Source organism: Corella eumyota, chromosome 6, assembly GCF_963082875.1.
Source record: "Corella eumyota chromosome 6, kaCorEumy4.1, whole genome shotgun sequence".
NCBI lineage: Eukaryota > Metazoa > Chordata > Ascidiacea > Phlebobranchia > Corellidae > Corella > Corella eumyota.
The window spans coordinates 6,973,216-6,986,436 of record NC_137495.1 but is presented as its reverse complement, the minus strand read 5'-3'; the positions used below and the strand labels follow the sequence as shown (position 1 = coordinate 6,986,436).

At 29.1% G+C, this 13,221-nt stretch overlaps 1 protein-coding gene across 1 annotated transcript; it reads right to left on the bottom strand.

Moving 5' to 3' along the window:
• Positions 1-358: 358 nt before the first annotated feature.
• Positions 359-12,116, bottom strand: LOC145754562 (importin-7-like). The gene is made up of 24 exons (XM_082570636.1): positions 11,923-12,116; positions 11,185-11,411; positions 10,769-10,927; positions 10,208-10,364; positions 9,886-9,987; positions 9,629-9,711; positions 9,422-9,492; positions 8,902-9,050; positions 8,264-8,363; positions 7,874-7,982; positions 7,405-7,591; positions 6,770-6,977; positions 6,345-6,463; positions 5,688-5,901; positions 5,471-5,571; positions 5,196-5,318; positions 4,559-4,651; positions 4,280-4,366; positions 3,672-3,805; positions 3,195-3,337; positions 2,934-3,085; positions 1,875-2,001; positions 1,395-1,511; positions 359-1,144 (listed from the first exon to the last, which is right to left on the bottom strand). The coding sequence occupies exons 1-24, from the start codon at positions 12,034-12,036 to the stop codon at positions 1,041-1,043; spliced, it is 3,180 nt and encodes a 1,059-aa protein (XP_082426762.1). The 5' UTR covers positions 12,037-12,116; the 3' UTR covers positions 359-1,040.
• Positions 12,117-13,221: the final 1,105 nt, after the last annotated feature.

The following is a 13,221-nucleotide window of genomic DNA, read 5'->3' as shown; positions in this document are numbered from 1 at the left end:
AATCAGCAGAATAATTATCGGGCAAATATAAGCTATATAATATCCCCAAATGCTAAAGTTAACTCGAGACTGGGTCGGAGTAACTGATGTTACTTTATGTTTAGGTCGCGCATTCGACCTTCCCACATCGAGGAAAATATAAACAAAAAAAAGCTATAGACCCAAAGTATTATCCCCACATGTCGACCCTTTTTTTCCACCCAACCAATAGTAAAAAATAAACATCGTAAGACATGTTCTATACGTTCTACAAACGACTTTGGGTTAATTCTTAAAAATGTAGCTATTCTCCTTTAAAAAAAACACAATTTTTTACAAGTTTTAAATAAATTTCAATCAATTAACATAACACATGCAAGCAAGAAAATAGTTTTATATGTACACACGAAAAAAAACTTAAATAACCAATCGTATAAAATCCGAATTGACTAAACAGGATCTATTTTCTAACAGAAGCCGACTAAAAAAGCTAGGTAGAATAAATACGTATAAAATGGCAACGGATAAATCGCCAAAAAATTGAGCTCAAAGATGTTGCCTTACTAAACTGTTTGGTATAACACAATGTCAATTTTGATATAAATACCTATTGCAATAACGTCTAAAAAAACTGTTATTAACACTTTAATCAACGGCAGTTTTTAAACAATAAATATGGTCGTATTACAGAAGGTATTATAGCCAAATTCTTACCAAAAATTTACAAGAAAAAGTTAATGCGATACCTAAACAACCAAATCATCTATACTCTAAACAAAAATCAGTACAAAAAAACAAAGTATGTACTACATGACTGGGTTAAGGCAGTACGGTATTTTTATATTTAAGCAGACCATCCTAACCGAAAGTAAGTATGCTCAAATACCAATTTAAAAAACATCTTTTGGAAATAAGTGAAGTATCGATTTGGCTTTAAAAAAAAATTTTTCACTTAAATTTTTTTTTTCAAAATTAACCATTTATAACCCTACAATACACGGTAAAAACACAGGCACCTAACTATTGGAACAGTAAATAAATAAACAAAACAAAGTTGTTTTTTATGGTGACAGGGTCGCTGGGCGCCCTGTTGCAAAATTAAAGGTCGTCGGGACGTTTGTGGTTGCAAATTGGTAACCTCCTGTTTTTTCAATTCTCTTAGATTCTAAAGCAATAAAAAATATTTGACTTTAAATCCAAGAAGCAACTTAAGAAAATAGAGTTAAAAATTATTTCTCTCAAGAAATTTTGTCTCTAGCCGCTGGTTTGATTCTCACTGCTTACAATTAAAATTCTAACTAATTAAAAAAAACATTAAAAAAATTTAGAAATTTCCTGGGTCAAGATTCGAACCCCGTGCCCAAAGATAGGACAATAAGCCAACATCACAATAAGAGAATAAGTTAGTTGTTTACCTGCAGCTGCCATTCGTTGATCGGCTAGCACGTAAATATCTTGAATTGATTTTCGTTGCTCCTGCGACAAACCGGCAGTTAATGCGGCGTACCAGGCAGGGTCACGTGACTCCAACGCTAAAAAATAAGATCGTTAAATATCGTTTATTACCAGATTTTCTTTAATTTTGTTCACGACCTAAACATAGAGCAACATCAGTCACCTCGACCCAATATTGAGTTGCCTTTCGCAGTTTAGGATATTGAAAAATATGATTGACCAATACTTTAGCTGTTGATTAAGTGCTAGCTTAACAGGAGTTTATACCGTTTATGGCGCCTAACTTAAGGGTGCTACAGCATTAGAGCAATGGAAATCGAACCCGGCACCTTACGTAGTAAAGTCAAGTGTGTTTGTTACCTACTACACCATGCTACTTTTAACATATAAAAAAATGTTTTAAACTTTGTGGAAAAAATTGTTGTGCTCTGCTTTCTTACTCGTTAAAACAATTTTAAACGCCATAAACTCATCAACATTAGTATCTTCTTCCAAAGAGGAAGCAAACACTTCCAACATTGTCTCCCCGTCCTCCTTTAGATCGTCTTCGTCGTCTCCGAGTCCTGCCTGTTTCAGAGTTGCCAGAAAATTTTCGTGTCAGTATTTTTTTAAATTTTTATTTTGGTAAGAAAGGAAAAAAAAGGTAGGAAAAGAAATTAAAGATATCTTAGTTTTTAAGAGTGGAAGATTTAAGAATTGGTGGTTAAAAGTCACTAAGAAAAAAACTCAAGCTATTTTTATATATATTTCTGCTCGTATCCTTTTGCTGTATACGCTAAAACTGACTTTATACGAAAATAGTCGCAATTTTATTAAAAAAAAAAGAAAAAGAAATAAGAAAAAGGAGAAATGTGTATTTTTAGGTATTCTGTACTTATGTTGTGTGCTGTCTGTTAAACTGTTATCTTGGATAGGGATAAGACACTTTTACTTTTTCTTATAAATTGTAACAACTAGTGCAACTGCCTGCAAAAAATGTCAACCTGCAAAAAATTTTTTTAATTTTTCTAGCTCTCAAAATTACCAGTCATCGCCTTCTTAAAGATCGAGAACTCCTCAACGTCATCTGCATCTGCCTCTAGCTTTGATCCGAAACTCTCCAAATCTGTCTCCTCATCCGAGTAAATTGAATCCTCGTCATTATTCTCCTTAATTTTATATTTTTTGCATAAAAAATTTTTATTTTTTATATTTTTCCTGACTAAAATAGAATCTAATTTTCAATGTAATATTACTTATTACTAAACCTCTTACAGCTTAATTTTTTTAACTGTAAACTATTAGCTATTATAACGTCCTTAAAATATCTAGATTCTCAAATTAGGTTACCATAATGCGGCTGACTATAATATTGGTAATTATTTAGGAATTTTTATTTCTGTCAAAGAAAATAAAAAGTAAGGAAAATTATAATTTACAAAATTTAATAAAAAATTATTATTTATTTGAATGTTTTTATTTATAAAAAAAAGTATTTACCCTTTAAATAAAGTATTTACCTTTTTCTCCAACATTTCGAGGTACTCTGCCGATTCTTCATCCACCTCATCTTCATCTGATGCTAGCTCCTGTTGCTCATAAACCTGATCCTCATCTTCGTCTTCTTCATCGGAAGAGTCGCTGTTGGAGCTAGCCGCCTCTTCTCCTCTCACTATTAAAAAAAATTTAAGAAAAAAATTTACCCAAAAAAATTGACAAAATTTTTTTTTGTGTTTTTTATTTTTTTAGAAATTTAAATAAAGAAAAAATATTTAACTAACCCTTATAAGCTCTGACAAGGCCTTGTAGTAGCATGATGAGAGAAGGTAAGAGCCTTGATGTGAGCTCGTTAATACAATCAGGTCTATTTTGTAAGTCCATGAGTGTACATAAGCCTAACACGCATACCCTTCTATCATGAATTCTAAAAACAGTAATCAAGTTTTAAAAGTAGTTCGACAAAAAATGTTACAAATTTTACAGTCTGTTATAAAAAAATTAAAATTTTTAAATTAATTTATTAATTTTTTACATAAACATACTAAAAAAAATCTGTTGCAAGATTCTAGTTATTAGGAAGAAAAAAATCTATAAAGCTTAGTGGACAATATATACATATATATATCCAATTTATAGGCCTACAAAATATCTAAAACTGTCGTTTGTGATACGCATGTAAATTACAGCAATTACGACAATTAAATTTGGAACCGTAGGTCAAGCCATCAACTATTTAGTAAAAAAATACACATATTTACCCTAAAAAGCAGTCGACGTCGTCAACCCATTGCCTAAAAAACTGCTCAGAAATAGCTTCTGTTGTATTGGGAAATCTCATGTTGTTGAGAGTTTGAATCAATAATATTGGGTTGTAATACAGGGCTGCTATCACCTTTTAAAAAAGAAAAAAATGTAGATTTATTGCTAGTGCAATTATATTTTTCCAATAACTTTACGATGACGTTAAATGTGCCTATATTAGCTTAATAAAAAAAAACCACAATAATCTAAATTTCAAAAAAAAATAAATCAAATGCAAATAAAAGGCTGCATGGTGTAGTGGTTAACACTCTTGGGTTTATTACGTAAGGTCCAGGGTTTGATTCTTATTGCCTTGTATGCTGTAGCATCCTTAAATAAGAATTTATAAATGGTACAAACTTTTGCTAACACCAAACCAATTAATGGTTTAATTTTTAAGCAATTATTATCTATAAAATTCGAACTATCAAAGGCAACTTAAAACTGGGTCAAGAAAACTGGTATTACTTAATGTTTAAGCCATGAAGTCGACCTTTTCACATTAAGAATAAACAAATACAAAAAAAATATATCTACTTGTTAAAAACTATTTTGAAATACTTACAACTTGTAGGCACATTGTTCTTAATTCACTCGTCTTAACTTCTTTGGTTAGTCTCGCCAATGCTGCTTCAACAAACGGGGGGATGCACTGAAAAAATAAACAAAATATAAAAAAAATAGTATTTTTAACTTTTAAAGAAAATTATATTGTAATAGTTATTCAAATACAAAATCTTCAACACTTAAAAAAAATAAAAACAAAAAAATTTAAAATTAGTTATCATTAGATTCTTTACCATATAATTAAATATTTATTAAAGTTTTTAGGCTAAAATATTACCTGATCAATTTGTCCTTTACATTGAAGAATAATAACCTCAATTAATTTAGCTGCATGACATTCAGCATCTTCCCCAGAATCCTTTTCCATTACCTGCATTACAATTTAGATATATTAAAAAGAACAATTATTTAGACCAAACAAAAAAGCTAAAAAAATCGTAAAGTTGGAATTAAAATGTATATACATATTTTACAGTTTTAAATAAACTCAAAAAATGTCCCCTATGAGACTGACAATCCCATTATTCTTAAAATTAACCACAATTTCTGTACCCATACAAATTTGCACTTTTCTTTAACAAAAATTCCCTTTTTGCCTTTTCCTTTTTATATATTTAATTTTTTTTTATATTTTAATTTATCCTTGACCTAAACATAAAATTACATCAGTTACTCCAAATCAGTTTCAAGTTGCCTTTGGTAGTTTGGAATATTAAATATTGTATATGTCCAATAATTAAGCTGCTTATTTAGTATTGGCTTAACAGAAGTTCGTGGTGCTACAGCATGAGGGTAGTGGGCCCAAACCCAAGACCTCGCGTAGTGTAGCCGTATGTAGCGTGTTTTGACCACTACACAATGCTATCTAATTAAATAAATTCTTAGTTAAAAAACTAAATAAAAACAAAAATTACCGTTTTGCACATTGTAAAGATAGCCTCTAAGTAATTAGGGTTGGCAAGTAAGTGTTGTGACCCAATTGTGGAGTAGTTGTGAAGGCAAGGCATCATTTCGACAAAGTAGTCAAAACCATCGTCCTTGAAATTCAAAATAAACACAAAATTAAAATTTGCCAGTTAAAAAAATGCCAGCTAAAATTATTGTTCCTTGTTTTATTTTAGGGCTTTTTATATACTTTCACCATAAGAGAATATATATTATTTTAAAATTGATAAATTGAGTTTTAAACCTGAAAAACTTGGCAGATTAAAGGCAATGCATCCCACATGGGTAAAGATATAGCTTGACATGTGAGAGAGTGCATAAGAGAGAATATCTCCTCATAATAATCTGTAGGAGAAAGGGAAAAATAAATTTAAAATGGAAAAAAAATTAAATTAAAAAAAAAATAATTTTTAAAAAATTTTTAACAAAACATTTTTTTTTAAATATTTTTAAGGAGGAACCGATAATTCTGTTCTTGAGGATGTGTGCAATAAGAGGAGCAATAATCTCCTCCAACTTGACAGTGATGTCTCTCTCCTCTTCCATCATCTCAAGGATGGTCTCGATTGTGCTAAGAATGCCCATCGCTGTCACAGCTTTATCCTCGCCAGTTCCGTCGTCGGCATCGGCATCTCCGTTGTTACAACTCTCAACAACTTTAAGGAATGTCATGGTCTGAAAAAAATAATTTTTTAAAAAATATTAAAAAGGAAAAAAAATTATTTTGAAACTTTCCTGTTTTTTTATATTTATTTTAACAAATATTTTTTTTAATTTGTGTTTCAATTTATTTTTATTGTCTCCAAAAAAACATTTTTTTTAAAACAAATAAAAAAAGATTTGTTTTTGCAATTTTTTTTTAATTATTTTAATAACTTATTTTTTTAATTTTTAAGTTAATTGCCTTTTTATAAATATTTAGTTGTTTATATTGAACACCAACAACTTTAATTAACCCAAAAAACTAAATGTAGATACTTTTTATGGTAAAAATTATCAATTTAAAAATAAAAAACAAAAAAAATTTCCTAAACGAAAGAATAACAAATTTAAATTTTAATTGTTTTACTTTAAAGCAGTTTAAAACAAAACATTTAAAAAAAATCGAAAACATTTACCAAGTTTTGTGTGATTTCAACGGCATATGGAATAACATGCTCACAATACAAACAAATAATTTTTTGTACAACGGTGGTTAAATCGTCATTTTCTGTTTCGTGTACTAGCTGAAGTAAGGCTAAAAGTAAAACAAATTTAAAATTAAAAAAAAAATTAATTTAAAATATATATTAAAGAGCTTAGTGGACTATATAGACGACCAAATATAGGCCTGCAAAATAAAAAAACTGCCGTTTGTGGTGTGTGGGTAAATTAATTATTGTAGGCAAAAATTAGTTGAGTATTACGACTTGTGACCATCTTTCGACAATTAAAATTTCGACCAAAGGGCTATTAACTATAAAAGATCATTTTTTTTATTGAATCAAATTTTAAAATTTAAAATTTTTTAAAAATTATTATTTTCAAAAATTTTTAAATTCACCTTGAATAATTGTTCTGACTTCTGGAATGAAATGTTTCTCTGCAATTTCCTGTTCTGCTAAGAAAGCCTGCAGTGCCATTGCTGCTTCGACTCTGACCGGCAACTCCGGATCGGCGACTAGAATTTGTTTTAAGGCTTCGCTGATCATGATAATGTTTTCTTTTTTGCGAAATTTTGCTTCGCTAAAGTGTTGAATTACCCAGCATGACTAAAGAGAAAGGGGTTTGATATCAAAATTTGATTTTTCTTTTTTTTTTGAATAAAAAGACAGGTAAATTTGTAAAAAAACATTTTTAATCGTTTAAAATTACACATTTATTATACACAACTGGTTTTATTGCAGCATGCAATGGTATTATAACACTTGGCTTCACTAAATGAGGTCCTGAGTTTGATTCCCACTTCCTTTATGCAGTAGAACCCTAAGTAAGGCATCACAAACAATACAAAAGCTTGCTAATCTATAAACCAATCAGCAAAAAAATAATAATAAAATCATAATCAATTTTATCCCCAACTACCAATGTCTATTTGAATTTAGGTTAAAAAGATCAATACTACTCTATATTTAAGCTAAGGCGGCCTTTTACATCAAAAAAAAATTACCATGGAAGAAATGAAAATAATTTCCTTACCCTTGCTCGCATGTATCCATATTGGCTTCCAATCCCTGGAAGAACATGAGTTGTTACAAGAAGCTCAATCTGATCTTTGTAGATCTTTTTCTTCAGAAGGGTCTCTCCGAGTGCACCGATGATGTGAAGAGCTCCGTCTTTCCTCCGTGCAGCTTCGCTCGTTGTGTTGGGAGACTCCGTAAGAACACTAAAAAAATTAAAACCAAAAATAAATTAAAAATTATTCCTTTTTTTACATTTATTTATCCTCGATGTAGAAAGGTCGACTTCACGATCTTAACATAAAATAACATCAGTTACTCTGACCAAGTCAGCAAGAGTTTATCATACCGTATAGCTCCTTACTCAGGCGTGCTACAGCTTGAGAGAAGTTGAAATCGAGCTCAGCACCAAATGTAGTGAAGCCAAGTGTTTTAACCACTACACCACGCTGCCAGTCTTTAAATAAAGTAGATAGAGTAACACTTACGTGTAGCAAAAACTCATGGTTCGTTGTAAAACCTGTTTACGTTTTGAGCAAGCAGAATAGAGAAGACATTTTGCTGCGCTAGATGGAGATAGAAAATCTTCAAATACATCTAAAATATTTAAATATACAAAACATAATTTTCAATTAAATTGTGCAGTACATATGTAATAGACTCAAAGACTATTTAGTACAAGTGAGGTGTTTTTGCTATTGTTACTAATTCAATAAGGTTTAAATTCATTCTAAGTCAATATAGCAGTAATGGTCATACAATTTAAACCACACCTTTTTTACAGTAAAAATTAAATTGTTTACCTTAAGATTATGTTATGCAAAAATTAAATGCAGAAAATTTAAAATAAAAAATATGAACTTAATTTGTTTACGCACCAAATTTCATCCGGATGTACTCATGTGGATCATCCTCCCAAACTTCTTGATCTTCGTCAGTGAAGCACATCAGAGGAAAAATGATGTCCTTTAATATGTCCTAAAAAATTTAAAAATAAAATAAACCTAAATCCTATAAATGTTGAAAAAAAATTAAAAAATGGTGGTTTGTAGTCAGAACACTTGGCTTTGCTTCATGAGGTTCCAAGTTCAATCCCTACTGCTCTTATGCGGTAGTGCCTTTAAGTAAGTGGCTATAATCAGTATTCCACTCTGCTGAGCCAACATTTAATCAACGGCTTAATTACTTGGCAATTATAATCTACAATATAACGGCTAAAGGCTACTAGAAACTAGCTTGGGTTAACTGATGTTTATGTATAGGTTGTGAAATTAATCTTTCCACATTGAGGATAAACAAATATAAAAAAATAAAAATAATTAATTTTTGTAAAAACACATTACAGTTTTTTATATATATATAGTTGTTTTAAATAATTTAACACAAATAAACATCGATTTATTTCTCCTATTGAAACCTGTCATAATTTTCAGGCACAAAACTATTATTAATCTGTCAAAATTTATAATTTACAACAACAAATCAAAAAATTTTGATTCTTAATATTTCTCTTCACCTGATAGACACCTTTCATCAGTTTCCATGTGTGAGCATGACTGACAGATTGTTCTAGAAAGTGTAAAGCTTGTTGTAGCACCCTCTGTGCAACATATTCCTTGTGTCTGTACCCATCCAATACTTTTAATATGACTTGCAATATTCCAACTAAAACGTAAAAAAAAATTTAATATAGAATATTTTACTGCGTTAAAACTTTAATATATACATAATACACTTCAAATGTTTAAAAAAATTAAAGTTAATATTTCCGAAAATTCAATAAAATTTTTAACTTTAATTTGATTCACAACTAAATATCAGTTATTAACAGCTAGAAAATAAATAAATATGTTTTGTTAGTTTTCCAAAGTAAAACAAACAATAGACCTTTTCAACAATGATATACATACAAAAAATTGCAACTAATCAAATTTTACAATTAAAACAAAGTGCTTTTATACATTATGTAATTCGTAATCAGTTATAAATGAACGTAGAAAATAGCAAATAAAAATTTTTATGGGCATAATTTATACCTGTGTATCGTTTCAAAAAAAATTCTGAGAAATCGTTATATTCTTTGGAAACGCTGCCAGGGCTTCCGTATCTTAAAAAAAAAATAAAAAATAATTTGATATAAATATAGCCTACTTAAACACACTATATTTTCAATAGCATAGACAAAAAATAAAGCATAGGCTACCCAAATTAATATATCAACAAATTTTGTTTTATTTATTTACCGTTCAAAGATTCTAGCTAGAATATGAATTGCCCATTTTTTACATTTCCACCAAGGCAACTCCGATCTTTCTAATTCATCAACCTAAAAAAAAATTGACCTTAAATTTTACCAAAATATTAATTTTAAGTTTGTTTTTAAGTTGACAAAATGGTAACAGCAAAGCAGGCTTAAAACATAAGTTATACTAACTTTTAGAAGTTTATTCTATTTAATAACTACAAAAATAAATTATCTTTTCTTTACAAATCAGTTTACCTGCAAAGTGTCTTCAGGTACCCCTCTTCCTATAATTTCACTCATAATTTTAATCCATTCGTCCATAATTTGTTCGTTGAATAACTCCATTGGAAGGTTGTACTAAAAAAAAGGTAAAAATATATAGGCTTAACATAAACAATAAAATTTTAAAAAATATCTAAAATTTGGGATTTTTTTTCTAATTTTTTTATAAACATAGTGATCCTAACTGTTCTTGAGGACCGTAAAGTACAAGGAATACAAAAATTGCATTAACATTGATTTTAAAAATAAAAAATCACAACAAAGATTTTCAAAAAACTGTTACAACCATACACACCTGTATAAGTGAATAAATAATTTTTAACAATTGCTTTTGTAGCAACACAGAGACCGCGGATGTGTCGTTGAGATATTGTTTACAGAGCTGCAACATCACAGGCAAAAATATCTTCATTGCAGCGATCAAAGGAGCTCGCTCGTCAACTTTTTTATACCTATAATATAGTAAGTTTTTTGACATGTATATATTTTTATCCTTGATGTGGGAAAATCGAATTCACGGCCTTAACATAGAGTAACATTTACCTCACCCAGTCTTGGGTTGCCTTTGACAGTATGAGATAATATAGATTATAATTGCCCGATAATCACGCTGCTTTTTAAGTGTTGGCTCTGCAGAAGATCATACCGTTTATAACATCTTACTCAAAGAAGCTACAGCATAAGAGCAGCTGGGATCAAACCCAGGACCTCATGTAGTGAAGCCAACTGTGAGTGTTTTAATTTGCCTAATATTATATAGCCCATACACATTTTTTTACATAATTTAAATATTTATTTATATTAAATTTAATTAAACTTGTTTCAGAAAAATGTACTTTTTTGTTAAAAAACTTACTCGTAATTTTTAACAAGCTGATACAATGTCAAAAGAGCACCCATCCAAGCTCTGTGGTTATCACTTTGTAGATGTAGAGTAATTTTGTCCACCACCGCAGGCCATTTACCGGGGTAATCGTATTTTATTATGTTATATACAATCACAGTGAGCTGGTTCCTGTAAAAATATAAAGTATATATATATCATGTATTGGAAATATGCTAACCCATGCTTTTAACTTTGCTTTACAATAAGATGTGAACAATTTTTAAACTTTGTAAAAATTCAAGGTCTTAAATAATAGAGAAATTACAGGGTCAAAAAAATTAAAAATTACACACGGAAAAAAATGTAATTTTCGTAGAGGTATTTTAAAGTGCATAACTTCTACATATTTTTAACTAATTTAAGCAAAAAAATCACAGTATACAAACCTTATTATATCTGGTGCATGTATAATAGCTTCCACAATGTTTTCCCGAATGACCGCTCTGTCATTTTCGTGGATGCTAAAAACTTCCTCATTTTCTTGCCTGTCGTGCCACCACTGCGTGCACATATTTTTCAGATAGATGGCGCCAGATTGGCGCACAGCCAACAGAATGTCCTCCGACATTATTAGCTGCATCAGAAGAGGACTAAAGCCCACTATTTTGTACATCTAAAAGTTTAAAAGTGTGTTAAAATAAATGTAAAGTTTCAGAAGCATTGTAACTTTATAAAAACATTGAACAGTATAGGCCTATGGTCCAGTGTTGGAAGTAGTGCAGTGTGCATGCACAAAAGCTTTTTGAATAAACAAATGCATGCTTTACTTTAGCGTTAAAATTATTTGGTTTCTAAAAAACCTACACATGCGACATCAATACCTTTTTAATCAATTTTTACATTGTCAAGTTTAATGCTAACACAAGAATTAAAAAAGCATTATTGCATTATTGCTTATTATTGCTATATTTGTGGCATTTTTATCTTGTGTTTAGTATTTAACATATCAATTAAAAATTTTAAATAAAAAAAAAAAAAAAAAAAAAAAGATCAAAAATTATTGTACACTTGCTCACACAGTCTTAGTATTTTTTTTCGCCAGACTGGTATATACCGATAGGCTATAGTACTGTTAAACTTAATTGTTAAAAATAAATAAAAACTGCTGGAACAAAAATTTATACCTCGTCTAATTTTGACTCAGCCTCTTTCCGAAGAGTGGGATTCATCGTCCCCTCCAAAATAGCGACAACTTTGTTAGGATCCATTGTTCCTTGCACCTCTGCACAATCTGGCATCTGGGTATGTCAAAGTTCAAATTTGGAATGGTTTCAAACTTTTGCAATTAGACAATCACAGAAATTTTACAAGAAATACAACAAAGGCTAAATCAAATTAAAAAAAAATTTCGAAGTAATGCCAATAAATACAAAATGTGTTTAAACACTTTTATTTTCTACTTGAATTTAAAAAAGTAAAATTACGTATTTTTGAGCTACATTTTGCAAATATAAACTGTAAAATGTAGTTTTCGTGAGCTAAACTTAATAAATTACTTTAACAACTTCTCTAAATAATATTTACAGGTTTATGTTAACAAACAATCACCCAAAGTTACTAAAAACAACTTTAAATCTACTTATTCTATCAAATTTTATTTTAAAAATTTTTATTTTATAAACAGAAGACATGCATGCTTTAAAAGTAATAACGATAGTGAATGTAACTACAAAGTGGCATACACCACAATGCGAAAAAAATATGCCACCTAAATTAAAACTTGTTAAAATACAATTAATCAGTATTTAGTTAAATTTCCAGTTTATAATAAAGCCCTGTCAAACAATTAATAAATATTGAATCATGTCGCTCATAAAAAAAATTAACATTTAAACATTTTTTTTGAAGATTCTTTTTTTATTGGGTGGATGTCTATTTAAACTTTTACTGTAAAACATTTGTAAAAATAGTTAAAAAATTGTAAAAAGTAGGGTAAAAAGATTGGAGTATAAGGTAAGGGGTAGTTAAGGATTTGAATTATGGGCCAACACTTATTTTCTAAATTTCCAACTAACCAGGAGTAAATAAGTATAGAGGGTATCGTAAGTATATATGTTAAATATAAAATCAATTTAGTGCGGAGACAAATTGCTTTAAATGTCAAATGTTCTGCAATAAGGAAAAAAAAACCTTTAAATGTAAAAAAAATACTAGATTTATTTGATAAATAAAAAATGGTTCGAAATTATTTGATTATTTTTTAAATTAATCTTTATTGTAAAAAAATTTATACATAAACATTACTTAATTAAAAATATTAACTGAACTAATTAATCAAATATTACGTATACCTTTTTTATTTATTAGACTAAAAAATTAAAAATTTTTCTTTGTTCTGCGGTTAAATTACAATCCCTAAATTTTATTGAATAAACAAGCATTTAAATATGATAAACAAAATTTAATAAATATTGAATAAACAA